General features: G+C 34.9%; 1 protein-coding gene across 4 annotated transcripts in view; it reads right to left on the bottom strand.

The window, feature by feature from the left end:
• VPS13A (vacuolar protein sorting 13 homolog A) overlaps positions 1–20,998 on the bottom strand; it is a 259,625-nt gene that overhangs the window by 40,829 nt on the left and 197,798 nt on the right. For 3 of the 4 annotated variants that reach the window (XM_032164338.2, XM_032164339.2, XM_032164340.2), the window contains exons 56-67: positions 20,311–20,457; positions 19,723–19,804; positions 18,759–18,828; positions 17,530–17,635; positions 12,639–12,752; positions 11,353–11,498; positions 10,090–10,171; positions 8,813–8,926; positions 7,882–7,957; positions 7,631–7,794; positions 7,273–7,318; positions 7,059–7,182 (exon numbers count right to left, since the gene is read on the bottom strand). In XM_032164338.2, the coding sequence (XP_032020229.1) occupies positions 7,059–7,182; positions 7,273–7,318; positions 7,631–7,794; positions 7,882–7,957; positions 8,813–8,926; positions 10,090–10,171; positions 11,353–11,498; positions 12,639–12,752; positions 17,530–17,635; positions 18,759–18,828; positions 19,723–19,804; positions 20,311–20,457 (1,271 nt within the window). Of the gene's footprint in view, positions 1–7,058; positions 7,183–7,272; positions 7,319–7,630; positions 7,795–7,881; positions 7,958–8,812; positions 8,927–10,089; positions 10,172–11,352; positions 11,499–12,638; positions 12,753–13,697; positions 15,061–17,529; positions 17,636–18,758; positions 18,829–19,722; positions 19,805–20,310; positions 20,458–20,998 lie in introns of those variants that run through there. The other variant, XM_058445730.1, reaches the window with a different exon arrangement.

Below are 20,998 nucleotides of genomic sequence, written 5' to 3'. Positions count from 1 at the left end.
GTCTGGTCTGTGGAAAAATTGTCTTCCATGAAACCAGACCTTGATGCCTAAAAGGCTGGGGACCGCTAACATAATGTATACACATGCATGGGCATATACATATGAATAAATTCTCCAACTGAAAACAGAATAGGGCTGGGCGTGGTGGCTCATGTCTGTAATCCCAGCACTTTGGGAGACCGAGGTGGGCGGATCATGAAGTCAGGAGTTCAAGACCAGCCTGGCTAACATGGTGAAACCCCGTCTCTACTAAAAATACAAAAATTAGCCGGGCATGGCAGCATGTGCATGTAGTCCCAGTACTTGGGAGGCCGAGACAGAAGAATCACTTGAACCCGGGAGGTGGAGGTTGCAGTGAGCCGAGATCGTGCCACTGCACTCCAGCCTGGGTGACAGAGAGAGACTCCATCTCAAAAAATAAATAAATACATAAGTAAAAAAATAAAAACAGAATAGATAAAAAAAATATGATCTAACAATATACTATCCACAGGAGACCTGATTTAGAGTCAAAGACACAAACTGGTTGCAATTAAAAAGGAAAAAATATATGCAAAGTGAACAGTAACTAAAAGAAAGCTGAAGTGGCTATGCTAACGTCAGAAAAAAACAGCCTTTAAAAAAAATCTTATTAGACACAAAGAAGGGCATTTTATCATGAAAACAGAGTCAATCCATCAAAAAGACAAAAAATTATAAACATATAAGCAGTTAACGAAAGCGGCCCCAAATACACAAAACAAAAACTAAGAATTTAAAAGACAAAAAGGCAATACCACCACAATAGTTGAAGATTTCAGCAACCTACTTTCAAAAATGGATACCAACTAGATAAAAGATCAGCAAGGAGAAAAGAGAACTTGAATAACACTATAATCCACTAGACCTAACAGATGTCTATAGAACGTTCAAACCAACAACAACAGAATACATATTCTTCTCAAGTGCAACGGAACATTATTCAGGATTAGCTATCTATTAGGTCATAAAACATGTCTCAATAATATAAAATTAGTGTTTGCTTCTTGGCCTTTTGGCTAACATTGAATGTAAATATAAAAGTACTGAAAATAGGCCAGGTGTGGTGGCTCATGCCTGTAATCCCAGCACTTTGGGAGGCCCAGGTGGTCAGATCACTTGAGGTCAGGAGTTCAAGACAAGCCTGGACAACGTGGTGAAACCCCATCTCTACTAAAAATACAAAAATGGCTGGGCGTGGTGGCTCACGCCTGTAATCCCAGCACTTTGGGAGGCCAAGGCAGGCAGATCACCTGAGGTCGGCAGTTCGAGACCAGCCTGACCAACATGGAGAAACCCTGTCTCTACTAAAAATACAAAATTAGCCTGGTGTGGTGGCACATGCCTGTAATCCCAGTTACTAGGGAGGCTGAGGCAGGAGAATCGCTTGAACCTGGGAGGCGGAGGTTGCAGTGAGCTGGGATCGTGCCATTGCACTCCAGCCTGGGCAACAAGAGTGAAACTCTGTCTCAAAAAAAAAAAAAAGTCAGCTGGGTATGGTGGTGAGTGCCTGTAATCCCAGCTACTCAGGAGGCTGAGGCAGGAGAATTCCTTGAACCTGGGAGGCAGAGGTTGCAGTGGACCAAAATCACGCCACTGCACTCCAGCCTGGGTGACAGAGTGAGACTCTATCTCAAAAAAAAAAAAAAAAAAGTACTGAAAATATACAATATGATATCTGACCACATGGAAGAAAACTAGAAATGCGTAAATAAGAGAAATTTATGAAATTTAAAAGTGTGTGGAAATTAAAACATAGAGGTATAAATACCAAAATGTCAAAGAAAAAAATCACAAGAGAAATTCACTACTTTGAAACAAATAAAAGCAAAAATACAACCCACCAAAACTTATAAGATGCAGCAAAGACAGTGCTCAGAGGGAAATTTATAGATGTGAATGTCTACATTAAAAAAGAAGGTCTGAAATCAATAATATAACTTCGCAAGTTGAGAAGGAAGAAAAAGCAAACTAAACCCAAAGCTAGCAAAGGAGGAAAATAATAAAAATTAGAGCAGAGATAAAACAAATAGAGAATAGAAAAAATAGAATCAATGAAACTAAAAACTGGTTCTTTGAAAAGGACGACAAAAATGACAAGCCATCACTAAACTGACAAAGAAAAAAAAAAGAAGACCCAAATTATGAATAACAGGAATTAAAGAGAGAACACTGCTACCAATCTTACGGAAACAAAAAATAATTATACGGGAATACTAGGAATAAATACTATCTAAGGGAAAAATAATTATATGAGAATACTAGTAAATATTTACTATGATCAATAAATGTATATCAACAAATTAGAACATCTAGATGAACTGAACAAATTCCTATAAAAACTACTGACAATGACTCAAGAAACAGCCTAACCAGACCTTTACCAAGTAAAGAGAGTGAATCTGTCATTTTAAAATTCACCAGAAATAAAAGTAAGAGTCAGACGGTTTCACTGATGAATTCTCCAAATTTTTTTTTTAATTAACATTAATGCTCCACAAAGTCTTCCAAAAATTTGAAGAGGAGGGAACACTTCCTAAATCATTCTGTGAGGACAATATTACCCTGATACCCATGCCAGGTAAAGACATCACAATAAAACCACAGACCAATACGCCTTATAAATATACACACAAAAATCCTCAACAAAATACTATCAAACCAAATCCAGTAAAATATAAAAATGATTACACATTATGTCCAAATGGGATTTATCCCAAGTATGCAATATTAGTTTAAGATCCGACTCAATTAATGTAATATACTACATCAGTAAAACAAAGAAAAAACAATTATCAACTTAATTTAATTATACAGAAAAAGCATTTCATAAAATCTAACATCTTTTCATGATAAAGACACAAAAACCTATAGCTAGCATCACACTTAATGGTGAACATCTGAAAGCTTTCCCCCTAAGATTAGAAGCAATATAGGCATGTCTATTCTCTCAGCACTTTTACTTCACACTGTACTAGAGGTTCTAGCCAGGACAACTAGGCAAGAAAAAAAGCATCCAGATCAGAAAGGAAGAAGTAAAGTTACCTCAGTTCTCAGATGATATACTCTTACATATACAAAACCCAAAAGAATCCACAAAACCATTAGCTCTAATAAACAAGTTCAGTAAGATTGCAGAAACTCAAATATAAAGAAAAACAGTTGTATTCAATACACCAGCAATAAACAATCCAACAATAAAATTAAGAAAACAATTCCATTTAAAACAGCATCAAAAATAAAATACTTAGCAATAGGTTTTTAAAAAGAAGTATAAGACTCGCACATTACAAACTATAAAACATTATTGAAAGCAATTCAAAAAGACCTAAATAAATGGAAAGACATTGCATTTTCATGGGTTAAAAGATAATACTGTTAAGATGGCTACACTCCCCAAATTGAACTACAGATTCAATGCCATCTGCATCAAAATCCTAGCTACCTTTTTTGTAGAAATTGACAAACTGACCCCAAAATTTTTTAGGTAACTTAATGACCATTTCTTTTTAGACTCCTTTTCTGGGTCTTCCTTATTTCCACAACTTCTAAGAGTTGGTGTGCCTGAAAGCCAAGTCCTTGGACCTTATTTTTCTCTTTTCAGTCTCATTCCCTTGGTGATCTCATCCAATCTCATGGTTTCAAATACCTTATTATAGGCTCACAACTCTTGAATTTTTACCTCTAGCTTAGACCTTTCTCTATACTTCAAACTCCTCTACTCAACAATGACGTGATGTCTCCATTTGGATGTCTAAGAGATATTTTAAGCTTAATATATTCAAAAGGAAATGTCTAATACCCTCTTTCCCTAAAAAGAATGACAACCTCATCCTTCCAGTCCTACACATAAAAACTTTAGAATTAATTCTTCACGATTCTTTCTTTCATATCCTGCATCCAATTTATCAACTAATGCTATTGCCACTATCTTTAAAATACATGCAGAACATAATCTCTAGTACTGTAACAGCCGAATCACCATTGTCACTCACCTGGATTACTGTAAAAGCCTTTTAAGTGTTGTTTCTGCCCTAATCCTCTGTGGTTACACCTCAACGCAGCAGCCAGCTCACATCATTTCTCTGGCTTGAAACCTTCCAATGGCCTCTCATCTTCAGCAAAAGCCTAAGTCCTTACAGGGGCTTGCCGAGTTCTACGTGATGTGATCCCCTGCATGTTCCCTGGTAACATCTTTTTCAACTTTCCCCGTTCCTCACTCTACTCCAGGCAAACTAGTCTTGCTGTTTCTCAAATAGGCCAAGCACATTCCTGCATCAGGGCTTTTTAACTGCTGTTCCCTCTGCCTGGGACATTCTTCTCACGTGGCTCACCCTTTACTTCTTTCAGGTCTCTCCTCAAATATAATCTTATGAGTTAAGCATCCCTGATCACTGAATATGTAAAATAGCAACCCTCCTCCCTACCATTTTGCATCTCCTTACCTCCTTTAATCTGCTTTATTTTTCTTCATGGCATTTTTCACTATTTAGCATATCATATATTTATCACTTATTTTTGTCTATTACTCTCCCACTATAATGTAAGCTGTATGAACACAGGACCATTGCCAATTGTGTTCACTGCTGGTCCCTCAAGTGATTAGAGAAGTGTCTAGATCATAGACAATGCTCCCTAAAATGTGCTGAATCATTATTTATGTTTTTATTAGGTAGCTTGTTAACTGTATTCAGATAATCTACTTACTTTTATTTTGTCTTCCTATCAATTATTGAGAAAAATATTAAGTTCTTCCACCATTGTTGTACATTTGAAAAGTTCTTACAGTTTTGTCAAGTTGTGCTTTTAAAAATTAAGGCTATTTTATGAACTGAGTAGAAGTTTGAAATTGTTACTATCTTCCTACTTAGTTCTTTTTATCATTACTTAATTACCTTATTTATCCCAAATAATGCTTTTATTGCCTTAATGTCTGTTTCATCTAATATTAGTAAACACATCCTCTTTACAAATATGACAATATTTAATGCCAATCATTCTCCCCCCAAACTGCATTTTATTATTTTTTAATGTTTCCAATGTTGCTTTCATGTAGCTCAATTAGATTTATCCAATTTATATTTTTACCTTTGAATCTTGTAACCCATTCCTCCTTTTATTTTCAGTCTTTTTTCACAAGTACATCCTTCAATAGTTCTTAGTCTTTATTATTTTTTCTAAAAATGTTTCATTGTGCCCTCAATCCCTAAAGGTAATATAGCTGGGTACAGAATTACAAGGTTTTAGATAAATGGAAGGTAATTCTAGCAGCTTTTGGCAGAAGCCTTTATATGTTTCAAATTCCTTATGTTTCACTGACTTCTGAGCTTCTCTGATGACTACGACTCAACACATTATATTTACGAAACTTAAAGTTACAGGTAGAGGAGAATGATTCCTTTTTCCCCTATCTTAATTCTAAACGCCGAAACCAGAAACACCCAATTATGGTAACCAGTATGAAATACTGGCTTAAGAGGAATAGCTCTTATGATGACAACACATATCCCTATAGAGCAGAAAGCAAGAGAAAACACAAAGGAAAAAGATTAGGAAGATAGCTACCCACCTAACTTTCTAAGATAGGTCTCATTAACATTAATTTTATCATCTGTTATATGTGTTACAAATTTCTAGGACAGAGGTAACAATAAAGAAACTACTAAATTTCAGCCTTACACTAAATTTAATTTGGAGGAAAAAAGAATGTGTATTAAAATTACCTGCATAAAGGAAGAGAAAGGGAATGCATATACACTAGTACCCACTTATCCACAGTTCTGCTTTCTGCAGTGTCAGTTATCCATGGTCAACTGTGGTCCAAAAATATTAAATGGAAAATTCCAGAAATAAACAATCCCTACATTTTAAATTGCATGCCATTCTGAGTAGCATGATAAAATTTCTTGCCACCCTGCTTTGTCCTTCCCTGGGATATGAATCATCCCTCTGTCCAGCATATCCATGCTTTATACAACACCAGTCCATTAGTGACATAGTAGCCGTCTCAGTTATCAGACTGACTATTGCAGTGTTACAGTGCTTGTGTTCAACTAACGTTTATTTTACTTTTCTTACAGTATATTGTTATAATTGTATTATTTTATTATTATTGTTAATCTCTTACTGAGCCTAATTTAAAATTAAACTTCATCATGGATATGTATGTATAGGAGAAAACATAGTATATATAGGGCTCAGTACTGTCCAAGGTTTCAGGCATCCAATGCAGATCCCTGCAGATCAAGAGGGACTACTATAACAACTTATAACAAAATAAGATAATAAAGGAAGGCTGAAGACAAACTGAGTTTGAACCAAGAGATACAAAATGCCATTCTTCATTTCATAAAAAGGATACAGATTATATTTGCTAATTTTATAACTGATATATAGCATTAATGTATTTAAACTAAGATAACTGAAAAGCTTGCTTAACTTGCCAAACTGCTCCTGCAAGCCTGCTAGGAATGAATGAAAAATAAAAGGGAACTCCATAAAGTTGAAACAATGCAATGGCAGCAACTTAAAAAATATCAAAACGAATTAGGAAGACCATATGCAACCTGCCATATTGTAGTGCTGGTAACTGCTATGGTTTGAATGTGTCCCCCCAAGAGCATGTGTTGGAAACTTTATCCCCAGCCAGGAGGTGGGGCCTAATTTGAGGTAATTAGGCCATGAGGATCTGCCCCCATGAATGCATTAATACTGTTGCTGTGGGAGTGGGTTCCTTATAAAAGGGTGACTTTGGTTCCCTTTTTTTTTTCTCTTGACCTCTTTTTGTCCTTCTGCCATGGGATGACACAGCAAAAAGGCCCTAGCCAGATGTGGCCTCTCAATCCTGGACTTCTTAACTTCCAGAACCATGAGCCAACAAATTTGTTTATTATAAATTACCCAGTCTGTGGTATTATGTGGTATGTTATAGCAGCACAAAACAAAGACAATAACTAAATGCCTGAAGCCAAAGAGCAGATAAATTCCATTTCTCATGGCTTAAGCATTTTAACTCATATCTTACACCAAAGAGGATTTACCTTTTTATTCCCTGAAATGTACTGCTAGCCATGTCTATGATGCCTCCAGTTGGCCTTGCTACCGCTCCTACTAAACCTTTCCCAACACCTTTGAAGAAACCAGCTGCTCCTTCTTTTTGAGCTCCTGGAAAGAAAAAAGAGTTTTTGACAATTGCATCCAAGAATGAACACAGAATCAACTTAGAAAGACTTGCAAAGGAACTACTATACTTGCCTTTGATTGGTTTTGTAACAATTCCTGTTATGCCACTAACAAATCCCTAGAAGGAAAACATAACTGAAAATTTACAATACTTTTTTATGATGCCTAGAAGAACCAAGTTTGGATTATGCAAAAAATACAGAGTTCTGCTTTTTATGTATCATAAGAATTAACAGATCTCCTAAGTATTTTATTTAAACAGAATGTTTTTAGAGGCTACTGACATGTTTTATATGCTACCACCCACTGCTCTTAAAATATCCAAATAATCATTTAAGGAGTGAGAATCATGTCTATTTCCTAATTCACAAATGTAGGTTTGTTTAAAAGATATTTCCCAAAATCTTCACAACCCTGTGAAATTTCTTACAGAAACTAAGCCTTTTCCTCCACGAGTGATGCCTTCTCTAAAACCAGCTGGTTGCTTATTCATGGCTTCTCTTCTCTTCTGTTGGTAGTCTTCATCCATGGTCATAGCTGCTACCCCTTTAGCCATAGCACCGGTGATTTTGGAGGCAGCACCAGCCAATCCACCTGACAGAAATTATTTTATCTTAAGTAAAAGTAATGATGCCATTACTTTCTAGCACAAAAATATTTGGTAGATATTCTGTTTCTTACCAACAGCTCCACCAACTAGTGCCTTAAGTCCTAGTGCCATTCCCTCCACAAACTCTTCAGGACCCTGGATGGCTCCCTAAAGGGCCAAATGGTAAATAAATGAGTGAGTGAGTTATATTCACTTTTAAAGATGAGCTTACGGATATATACGAGGAAAGAGGTAGTAACAAAAATGGATAATGTTGTCCCAGAGGAAGTAATATCAGCAAAAAGTTTCACATTGAAAGAATTCCTAGGGATATTTCTGGACACTGAAAGTGTGAAGGATATAATGTTAGAAGCTGACCCTTAGAAAGGAGTATGACAACTCACCAAAGTACAGAAAGATGCTTGGTCCATATTGTAAGTTTATGAGGAAAACGCAAGCACAGTTCAAACTACTCTTGGTAAGTTTTTAATAAAAATTTCAAATAAATAAAACACTTTAAAATTCTTAATGCTTTTAATGTTTTTAATTACAATGTGCAAAATTAATATTAATTTTACTTTATTTTTTATTTCCCTATACATTTTTAAGTGAAAGTAGGAGTCTTTTTGGGAAAAAGTTTTAAAGGACATAGAACAATCATAGTTTTTCCCATTGATTTTTAAGATCGCTTGGCCAGGTGTCAGTTTGCATGATTATTTTTATAGTTCCACACTACTGTGCAAAGCAAGACGTGGTGATCTTCTTTCTACTTTATCCAACTTTTATATTCCAAGAGAACACTTACAATTCAGCATAGCTTAACAAAATATTAAGTTTAAATTTTGAGGAAAAAGGTAAAAATGTCCCCCAAAACCTCTTATCATTGTTTGCTGCAAAATAATGTCCTTTTGTGTGTGTTCCAAAATCTGTTTGCACTTATTAACTCAACTTAACAATAGAAATGTATTATCTATTCAAAAGTATTAGTGACATATTGCACAACCACAAAAATAACTATTTTACCTGGTAAGGTTCATAAAAAAATGCTTCTACACCTTCAGAAAATTCTCTAATTAAGCCAAATGGATTTCCCAAAACATCAAGTCCAAGAATGAGTACATACATCTGCTTAATGGCCTAAAAATAAAATATGAACATTAATCAATTTAGATAATTAGATCTATTTTTCTCTTATACATTATTTAAAACACACACCCAGTTTTCTCAGGCCAACACCTTTAATGCCAATTTCAACTCCTAAACCATTTCATTTTATTAATCACAACTCTTTTTTTTCTTTTTCTTTTTGAGACAGTCTTGCTCTGTTGCCCAGGCTGGAATGCAGTGGTGCCATCTCGGCTCACTGCAACCTCAGCCTCACGGGTTCAAGCAATTCTTGTGCCTCCCCCTCCCAAGCTGGGACTACAGGCGTGCACTACCATGCCTGGCTAATTTTTGTGATTTTAGTAGAGATGGGGTTTCGCCATGTTGGCCAGGGTGGTCTCGAACTCCTGGCCTCAAGTGATCCACCAGCCTCAGCCTCCCAAAGTGTTGGGATTACAGGCGTGAGCCACCATGCCAGGCCTATTGATCACTATTCTTAGCTTTTAAAAAGTAATTTGGTATTATAGTATTAAAAATAACATGACATTATGCTCATGTAAAGTTCTAGAATATTTAAAATACTTTCACTTTTACAATTATCTGTGACCATTGTCATTACCACCACCATTTTATAGACTGGAGAAACATATAAGTCAGATGATACTCAGGGTCACATAGTGGGTATATGGCAAAAGTGGGAGAAATCCAAATCTCCTGAGTCATGCTCAGTGATCTGTCATACCATAGCTATATCAGATGCTCTGTAAGTTATATCCTAAAACACAGGAGTCTCTCTAGAAGTAGAAAAACATTTGTTAAAAAAAATATATCTGGCTGACTTAACAACTAGTTACACTAAAAATATCCCGTGTTCATCGGTTAGTTACTAATAGTTTCCTTGAACCCATTTTTTAATTGTGATAAATTAGTTAATATTTTATTTAAAGATTTATTTATTTCCAGTCCCTGCTGATCCACAAAAAATTTCTCTCAGTGGCTAAAAAATATAAGGACACAAAATTCAAATAGTGATTGAGCTTAATTTCTTTTTGCAATTCTGAGGAAAATACCCATGCTTTAATAATTTGAAAATGGCTATTTAGTTCCTCAATAATTCTACATTATATATGTATAGACACAAAAGGTTTTACTAGTCTGTATCACTCTGTCCCTCTGTAAGATGATCTTAGACAAACCTGTTTTGAATAGTGCCTTATGACTTCAGACTGTAGGTCGGATGTTGTATGGAACTGATAGTTGAGTTCAAAAAATGCAAGCCTGAAAAAAGCGTAAAAATATACTGTCTGTACATGTGTATGAAGAAAGTATTTTTAATATTAATGAGTGGCTTTATTTTCTTTAGAAGCTTTCCTCCAAACCTTTCCTTCTAGTACATTTTCCCATGCCAATCAGGAAATTTACTTCTTACATACATCTCTGCATATTCTAATCAAAGAACCTTCTAAGAATCTGATAAAAGACATGGATCTTATCTTCAGACAAGTCACCAGTACACATAAATTGTCATGTAATTTAGAGAATTCTGAGATCCTGTGAATCCCATTCGTGTACCATTAGAACTTTATTTCCCAATTCTGTCCTATCATGGCCCACGTAGAAAATGTCTGACACACTGATAAAGAGGTTGCTCACGAATGGCCAGGTTCAGCTGCAGCAGGTTTTGCCTGCTTACTTATAACCCCATTCACAGAATATATATTAAGATTAGCTTACTTATAACCCATCCATAGCATATACCTGATACAGTAACTGAAAAGCTCTGCTTCTTGTTGCTAAGTGGAATACTATTTCTGCTAACATCATACCTGTGTACTTTTATTTGACACTTACCTAACTTTAGGTTCAGTGTTATCTCGTGTTGGACTTATTAATTCTTACGACTGTTCTTAATAATCAATTACAGATGCTACTTGAAAGGGTTATTCTCTTCTAAAGTCTCAACTCAGACACTCTGAATCTCTTTGGTCAGATACACTATGAGCTTCATTATGACTCATATTAAAATATAAATTCCTGATTACAACACTTAAAGTTGATCCTTTCATTTCCCCTATTATCGCATTCATTCTGTTCTAGTTGCATATGCTTTGAAGAGTCTTATTCCTATTAGCTTCAAAGCCATACATTTCAGGCACCATATCTTTGGGCATACACATCCTATCCTTCCCTAAGCCAGGAAGATCTTTTAAAATGTAAAACTTGCATGGCCTATGACTCTTTTTCTTAAGGGAATTGTTTAATAATTCTGTAATTTAGCAATTAGGGGTTAGCAAATCATACGTTTGGTGTTATTCAGATTGCACTTCACTTAAATGCAAAAACCTCATTTTGCCTATAATCTGCAACGTACTTCACACACTTTTTCATTTACGAAATTTTTAGGTACATATAAAATAGAAATATTTTCATCAATTTACAGATTTGAATATTAAACATACTTAAAAACTACATCTTGTACATCTGTCAGTGTGGCACCAATACTCTTCAGCAAAAGATTTAAAGAATGAACTGGAATCAGTCCTCCATTTTGTTTTGAATCTTTAGCTTCTTCTCTGCCGGAACTCAGTGAAACACTTAAATGTAACTAAAAAGATAAAGAGATACATTTTTAAAAGTATTTTCTTCATATTGACAATTTTAACTCTTAAAAATCAGTTTAATTTTAAATTCACTACACCATATATAAGATTTCAAAGTTATCTGGATTATGTTAAAATTACTAAGTAGAAATATGAAGAAATTTAAAATCTAACATAGCTCTAAATCTTCAACAATTTAAGATTGCATGATATTTAATCCTATCCCATTCTTTTGGCAAACCTAAGAAAATATTAATTTTTATATATTTGTTAACATTAAAAATCTAAAAGTTGAAGCTGTTGAAAATGACTCAAATACATATGGTCCCCAACTTATATGACTTATGTTTGACTTATGATTTTTCAACTTTACAATGCTATAAAAGCAATACACCTTCAGTGGAAACTGTACTTTGAATTTTGATTCAAAATTCTTTATAATAACTTTATTAGAAAATAGGCTTTGTGTTAGATGATTTTGCCCAGTTGTTTTGAGCATGTTTAAGACAGGCTAGGCTAAGCTTTAATGTTCAGTAGGTTAGGTGTATTAAATGCATTTCTGACTTATAAGATTTTCAACTCATGATGGCTTTACTGAGATGTAACTCTCTGATAAGTTGAAAGGTATTTGTATCTCCAAAAGTGTATGTTTCAATTATTTCAGAAGTTAATAGCCAGTTAAAAAACATTTTTGTATTGCATTGCATATATACTCTACATATATGGTTGTTTAATAATTTTCTTCAATTATTGTATAATTAGCTTATAGGAATTTTGCATTAAAAACTAACTTAGATTTGATACCATTCAATCTTCAGTTCTTAAGGCTACTTTATAAATTACTTTAAATCTAATACACAAATCATCACATGCAAAATTTTGAAAATTGTCACCTAACAGCTTAACAGAAAATCAAGGTAAAATAATGTTAGGTCTAATTATAAACATAAATACATGCTATAGGTGGCTCCACATGATAAAAAATTATTTAAAAATAAATAAAAATGTAAAAGGGTAATTCCTTTGTTACTTAGTTTAACTGTATATTTACAGATTTTATATATTACTGAAGAACACAATATAAATGCTACATCAATTTGCTATTACCTGGATTATCAAGGACAATAAAAATGACTTTCTCCTACCTTGATAGGAGATATATGAAAATATTCATAGAGGCTAACTTGTGATTGATCTACTAATGAGGCTGTTTTATATTCTTCTTTGAAAGCTTCTATATCTTTATGAAAAAGCTCGACCTATAAAAGAAACACAAAATATTAAAACTAAAGGGACCTACCTGCATGAGATATTTAAGCAAATAGCAGACACACTGGCAAAACTCTTCTATAAGATCCAGACTCACTTAACATTGCTTATGATTGCCTCAGAAGGGAAAGTAACATCTCTATCATTAGGACAGTTCTGTCTGCCACTGACAAACTAACAAGCATTATCTTCTATATTTCTATCCAAACCACTAAAAGACACTAAGCTTTTCTCCACGTGACTATAAATCTTATCCCAAAATGACATTAATCCATACCATCAACACTCTCTTGGGTATATTTGTTTCTTTAAACATAATCATACCGTCAACTTGTATTTTGCAGTCTACTTGTAATTGCTTTAATGCAACCTACACAGACCAGTAATATAATAAAATAAAGAAGGTGTTGAAAACAATTTTGTATTAATTAATTAGTGGTTTCATTCTTGATATTCATCAATACTTCTCCTTTAAATGCTCAGACGGAAGTAACTTCTATGTGTTGAAAAATGAGCCCCAAGATTCACATTTTAACATATTCATAAAAACATAAAAAATGATAGCCTTACAAAAAGTATATTTGGAAATCAATTTCTGAGATGACAGTGGGAAGCTCTTCAAACCAGCACCCCAGCTAAACTGATAAAATTTAAACAACAGCAACAAATTTAAGGCCTCTAGGAATGGTTTTAAGGTCATAAGCAAATGAACAAACATCTATTTAAGAAAACCTAAAGAATTTGGTAAGAAAAGTGAATCCACGGTGTTTTAACAAAGACCATTCCCTCTGTCCCTTCTCCCAGACTAATGAGCCAGAATTCTACTCTAGACTAGTATACCCAAGAACACAGAGCTCCTTTTTGGCCCAGTCCTCAATTGGAGGACTTTCTTCCTGGGAAGAACAGGACATCAGCATTTCTCATCCTGTTCCCAGCTACCTGCTGCTGAGGTTAAGTTATGGTTGAGTGCAACTGTGAGATGGGGGCTTCCTTTATGGGGGTTTTTTTTTTTTGAGACGAGTCTCGCTCTGGTCACCCAGGCTGGAGTGCAGTGGCGTGATCTCAGCTCACTGCAACCTGTGCCTCCTGGGTTGAAGCGATTCTCCTGCCTCAGCCTCCTGAGTAGCTGGGATTACAGGCACCTGCCAACACGCCTGGCTAATTTTTGTATTTTTAGTAGAGATGGGGTTTCACTATGTTGCCAGGGTGGTCTCACACTCCTGACCTCAAGTGATCTACCCGCCTTGGTCTCCCAAAGTGCTGGGATTACAGGCGTGAGCCACTGTACTTGGCAGGGCTTCCTTTCTCTGTCCAGCCTCTGTGCATGGTAAAAAAAGCTCCGTCTTGGGTACAGTACCACTGAGAATACTAGAGTTCTGATCACTCTTGCCCAGGCCTATAACGTGGTGGTTCCATGCCAGCAAAGGCAAGCTGAGATCACTCAGGCCACTGCTCCTCTTACCCCACCACACACAGTGCTCAGCTCCTAAACTGGGGTGTTACTCAAATAGAAGGGTGTCACAACTGTCCCCACCGCCAGCTTCAGAGGCCTAGTTTAGGGATTTTTGCTGATGGGGAAAGTAGGTTTTAAAACAGGTAACTATTAATCTCTTCCCAAAGGAACTAATTTCACTTATATAGTGCATTTCGAGCCTAAGGGCTCTCAGAAACAGCAGATGTGGTGAAAGACAACTAAAAGGAAAGTCATTGATTTATAGAAGATACTGGCTAACCTGTAGACCTACTAGTTTGCAGGAGAAAATCAGAGAAAGTGACAAATAGGAGTTTTTCTGGGGTCAGAACAAAAAACACAGAAACATGGTGAAACCCTGTCTCTACTAAAATTACAAAAATTAGCCGGGCATTTTGGCACATGCCTGTAATCCCAGCTACTCGGGAGGCTGAAAAACAAGAAATGCATGAACCCACGAGGTGGAGGTTGTAGTGAGCTGAGATTGCTTTTGCAGCATTGCACTCCAGCCTGGGAGACAGAGCGAGCCTAGGTCTCAAAAAAAAAAAAAAAAATTTAATGTAATAAAACATACCAATAGAACAAAACCCAAAAAGTGTACAATCATTTCCATAGATGCAGAAAAAGAACGACAAAATATATAATCATGATTAAAAACACTCAACCAACTAACAACTTCCTCAACCTGAAAAAGGATGTCTAGGAAAAACCCAGGGTCAATATCATACTGAAAGACTGATAATTTACCCTCTAAGATCAGAGGCAAAAGAAGAGTATCTGCTCTTGGCACTTCTGTTTAATGTGTCACCAATTTCTAGACACAACAACTAGGGAAGAAGAAGAAACAAAGGCATTCAGATCAGATGGAATGAAGTAAAACTACCTCTCCTCTCAGATGACATGATCTTATGTATAGAAACCCCAAAAGAATACACGGAACAGCAATTAGAGCTAACAATTCAGTAGGGGTGCAAAATACAAGATCAGTATAAAAAAATCAACTGTATTTTTATACAGTAGCAATGAACAATCCAAAAATGGAATTAAAAATCAATTTTATTCATAATATTATAAGAAGAATGTAATACATAGGAATAAATTTAACGAAAAATGTATAAAACTTATACTCTGAAAAACAACAAAACTGTTAAAAAAAATTAAAAATCTACATAAATGGATAAACATGTCATGTTCAAGGACTGAAAGACCTAATACTGTTAGGATGGCAATACTTCCCAAATTGATTTACAGATTCAATGCAGTCTCTATCAGATGTCCAGCTGACTTCTTGGAAGAATCTGACAAGTTGATTCTAAAATTCATACAAAATTTCAAAGGACTCAGAACAGCCAAACCCATCTTGAAAAAGAAGGACAAAGTAGGAAGATTCATACATCCCAATTTCAAAACTTAATACAAAACGATAACTAAGACAGTGTGCAATGCACAAGGGCAGATGCATAGATCGATGGAATAAAATCACATGTGTGTTGTTAACTGATTTTCAACTAGGGTGTCAAGACCATTCAAAGAACAAATAGTCTTTTAAAGAAATGGTAATAGGACAACTGGATAGCAACACGCCAAAGAATAATTTGGATCCTTATATATCATATACAAAAATGAACTAAAAATTGATCAAAGACCTAATCATAAGAGCTAGATCTTTAAAACTCTTAAAACGTAAGACTAAATATTCATTTCATGACCTTGGATTTGGCTAAGGATTCTTAGAAATGACACCAAAAGCACGAGCAACAAAAGAAAAAATAATTTGAACTTCATTAACTTTAACTTTTGTTCTTCAACAGACAACATCAAGAAAGTGAAAAAGCAACACACAGAATGAGAGAAAATATTTGAAAATTATATATCTGATAAGGGACCTGTACTGAGAATATGCAAATAACTTTTATAAGAAAAAAGACAACCCATTAAATAATAAGCAAAGGATCTGAATGGACATTTCTTCACAGAAGATATGCAAATTAAATAACATATTAAAGGATAATCAACATATCAAAGATGCTCAACATCATTAGTCATCAGGTAATTGCACGTCAAAACCACAATGAAAAACTATTTCACATTCACCCATTGTGATTGCTAGAATCAAAGACAGATAATAACAAGTGTTGGGGATAATATGGAAAAATCAGAGCCCTTATATGCTCTGGTAAGAATGTAAAATGGTGGAGGCACTTTACACAACTGTCTAAGAGTCCCAAATGATTAAATATAAGGTTACTATGTGATTGAGCAATTCCACTCCTAATAAATTTTATTTCTTTTGGTTATATACCTAGGATTGGAATTGCTTAATCACATGGTGATTAAGTTTAAATAGTTTAAGACTTTAAATAAAGTTTTTGTCCAATAAAAACTTGTACAAGTATTCATTACATTATCTGTAAGAGCCAAAATGTGTAAACAAACAACCCAAACGTCCAATAACAGATATATGGATAAACAAAATGTGGCTCATCCATATAATGGAATATCACTTAACCATAAAAAGGAATGAAGTACTGATACATGCTACAACATAGATGAACCTTGAAAGTATTATGCTAAGTCAAAGAAGCCCTTCACAAAACACTGCACAGTGTATGATTCCATTTGTATGAAATATTCAGAATAGGCAAACCTAAAGACACAAAGTATATCAGTGGCTGCATAGGCAGTTCCTTTTGGGGATGATGAAAATGTTCTGAAATTAGAGAGTGATGATGATTGTACAACTTTGTGAATACACTAAAAGTCACTGAACTCTATCTTTTAAATGGGTGAAATGTATGGTATGTGATCTATACCTCAATAGACTGTTAGTAATTTGCTCTTTCTCCATCCATGAATCTATGAGGGCAAGTAAAAAACAGACTATATCTGACCCACTTTATAACTATGATTTTATGGTCTTCCAGTCACCAAGATGACACCACCTTTTAATTTTCCTATCCTTTCTCTCATTAAATATCCTGGACATACCCTAAATTTCTAAATTATTAAAGTGAAAGCAAAGCCAAAGTAATCCAGGAAAATAAAAGAGGAAAAAAGTGATGTGAACATGACAAATTATCCTTTTCTCCCTGCTATTCACCCCAAGCCTTTCCTCCTGTTTGCTAATTTTCTATCATCAGAAAATAAGATTTCTAAAAAGGTATGTACCACAAGAGAGTAATAAAATTTATTTAATTGTATTTTTAAAATGGGACAAAGTCATTTTAATACCTTTAAAAATTTATAATAATATCTTTTCCCTAATACTTTCCATCACATATTATTTTAAGTCTTACCTCTGTATTTTCAGTCACCTCAGCTTCTGTCATAAGGTCTGTTAAAGCATAGATAAACCCAAGATCTAACCTGAGATCCATCTCTTGAATCAATACTTTGAAATATCTATATTACAAAGTAGAAAACATTTTTTAAAAATCATCAATTAACAACTGTATTACAAAAATTAGATGAGAAAAAAGTATGAGATCAATATTAGAACTCTGAAACTTAGGACTATTTAGTTGACTAAATTTTAAAAAATCATGGAACATTGTTAATAACAGCAACAAAGTCAAAATATGAAAACGGCCATAAAGAGGAACTGGATAAGTAAACTCATACAGAGTCATAAAACAGAATATTATATATTAGTGATAATGAATAAACTATGGCTACATACAACAAAATGAATAAATTTTAATAAAAATGTTGAATGAACAAAAGCAAGTCCCAACATCTATTTCCGGCCTCAAACAATTTTCTAAAAATTAGAAAAAAATTAAAACTAAAAGGCACAATGTTTAGGTACACGTGCACAATAAAAATATATTTTAAACAGCAAGGAAATAAAGATAGGTTATCTTGGTGATAAGGTAGGGGAAATTAGATAGGAAATTATTACACAGATGTTTCAGTCCATCCTCTGTTTCTTGGAATGGGTAGTGAGTGAAGACGAAAATATTATTGTTTTCCTTTTTCAAAACAATATATGATTATAGACAACCCCAAACAAAAAACAAATAGAAGAGAATAATAAAATATCAAAAATCCAGAAACAAAGATTGTAAATACCTAGATGTATTTCATCCAGAGCCTTCTTTTTTTTTTTTTTTGAGACAGTCTTGCTCTGTCACCCAGGCTGGAGTGCAGTGGTGCGACCTCAGCTAACTACAACCTCCGCCTCCTGGGTTCAAGCGATTCTTGTGCCTCAGCTTCCTGAGTAGTTGGGACTCCGGGCACATGCCACCACGCCCGGCTAATTTTTGTATTTTTAGTAGGGTTGGGGTTTTACCGTGTTGGCCAGGCTGGTCTCGAACTCCCTACCTCAAGTTATCAGCCTGTCTAGGTCTCCCAAAGTGCTGGGATTACAGGTGTGAGCCACAACATTATATTTTTTTATTTGACCTTTATAATTAATATCTTATGCTTAAATCTTTGACTTGTCTAACATTTAAAGAGTACAAACAATTCATATATTTAACTCAAACATTAAATAAATATACAAGAAATATATTAAGACACTTACTTAATACGTGATATCTGGGAATGTCCTGCAGATCTCATGACGATACTGACATCTGTAAAGGGCTTTGGTGCTGTAAAGGTTATAAATATAATTACTCCCATGATGCTTTAAGCAAAAGGTAGGCATTTTCTTCCAATATACACCACAATGGAAAATTAAATCATTTACTAAATAATAAATATCAGTTAAAATTACTGATATTGGCAAAATCTACTACAATCTTAATTTCAGACTCTAGCATTGTTTTTAAAACTATCTATAGTCACTCTGAAGGTAACTAATTCTACAAATAGCGGTTTAGAAGTATGCATTAGAATCATCAGGGAAACTCTGTGAAAACAGATTCTGGGGACTTGCTCCTGACCTCTAGGTGGAAGGGCTTACGCATTATACTGGCCAAAAAGCTTCTGAGCGAGTTACAAAGAGTACTTCCCCCAGGATAGTTTAGAGGTAGTGGTGTGGGGTGGAGGTGGGAAAGCAAGGGGAGAAGAAAGTTAAGTAGGGTAGTGAGGAGGGAAGAGAAAGTAGGGGGAAGAGGCACATGCAGAAAAGAAGAAAGGCAAAGGGAAAGAAAAGGGTAGAAAGGACTTGTCAGTTATTCTTATTTGGAGAACATAGGACACCTTCTGCTGTTAAAAAACACTCTAGATTTGAACTTCCTTATTGTTCATTCAAAGGCTTTAAAGGTTTTTAAATCACAGGTTTACAGATTATCTGCTTTTTAAATTAATATTTCTAAAAATTTCAATATATGTTTCTAATTAATTTTTTCTTCAAGATTCACTCAAAATCTTATCAAAGTTAGTTGTGTACAGTACTTGCTGGTCCTTTTTCAAGCAGTTTAATTTTCCAATGATCCTATACAAATTAAACCCAAGAATGGTTTCACTTCATATTTTTATAGTAAAGTAAATCAAATAGCCAACACAACTGCTTTTATGGAAATCTAAAAATAAAAACAAACCTGAATCCATGGTGACCGACTTTGGAGGTTTAACAGGATAAAACACAAAGGGAAATACAGCACCATGTATCTGATTTTGGATCTAAGAAAATAAAAACACATCAGTATATTAATATGTCAATTATACAACCTGACCAGAATAACAGGATTTGAGAAACAAAAAGAATCAAAAAGTCTAGTGGTGGCCAAGTGCAGTGGCTCACGCCTGTAATCCCAGCACTTTGGGAGGCCAAGGCGGGTGGATCATCTGGGGTCAGGAATTTGAGACCAGCCTGGCCCACATGGTGAAACCCCGTCTCTACTAAAAATACAAAAATTAGGTGGCCATGGTGGTGGGCACCTGTAATCCCAGCTACTCAGGAGGCTGAGGCAGCAGAATCGCTTGAACCAGGGTTTTCAGTGAGCTGAGATTCCGCCACTGCACTCTAGCCTGGGCGACAGAGGGAGACTCTGTCTCAAAAAAAAAAAAAAACAGTCTAGCACAACATTGAAACTGAATACTAGATAAAGCAGACCATGGGAATAGATCTGGTTTCTTATTGCGTTCCTTTAGCATACAATTTTGCCTATATTTCCAGAAAGACTTACCTGTATTCTGTAAATCTGAATTCTAAATGATGATTGATGTGCAGATGTGTTATATTCCACTTTTAATGCTGGAAGATAATTTCTTCGTAGAGCTATTACATGCGGCTGCAGAATTTTCATGTTATGACCGGTAGGTGTTAGGCGAACCTGAAAAATATGTCCCCCCAAATGAAAAAATTAGTTTATCTATAAATGACTAGAATTAGAAATTCATACCAAAAACTTTTTAAAACAGTAAGCTACATATTTGTATTAGTTTAGATATAGATCTTAATATCCCATGTCCATAAAATTCAAATATTCATATAATTCTTACAAAGCTTCGCTGCATCACTTTTTACATAAACGTACTAAAATTTACCACAATAAAAATGAATAAAGGAAAAATAAAATATTTAAAGAAAGTACATTGAAAAAATAAAACATTTTTAAGTTTCCTGCTAACCCAAAGAACAGACCATTAGCATCTAGTATCTTAAAGTTTTCTTTTCTTTCTTTTTTTTTTTTTTTTTTTTTGAGACAGAGTCTTGCCTTCAGCCAGGCTGGAGTGCAGTGGGGCCATCTCGGTTCACTGCAACCTCCACCTCCTGGGTTCAAGGGATTCTCATGCCTCAGCCTCCTGAGTAGCAGGGACTACAGGCGCCTGCCACCATGCCTGGCTAATTTTTGTATTTTTAGTAGAGACAGG

Source organism: Hylobates moloch, unplaced genomic scaffold (assembly GCF_009828535.3).
Source record: "Hylobates moloch isolate HMO894 unplaced genomic scaffold, HMol_V3 SCAFFOLD_10, whole genome shotgun sequence".
Lineage (NCBI taxonomy): Eukaryota > Metazoa > Chordata > Mammalia > Primates > Hylobatidae > Hylobates > Hylobates moloch.
The sequence above is the reverse complement of the archived record's forward strand: the minus strand, read 5'-3'. Positions and strand labels throughout refer to the sequence as shown.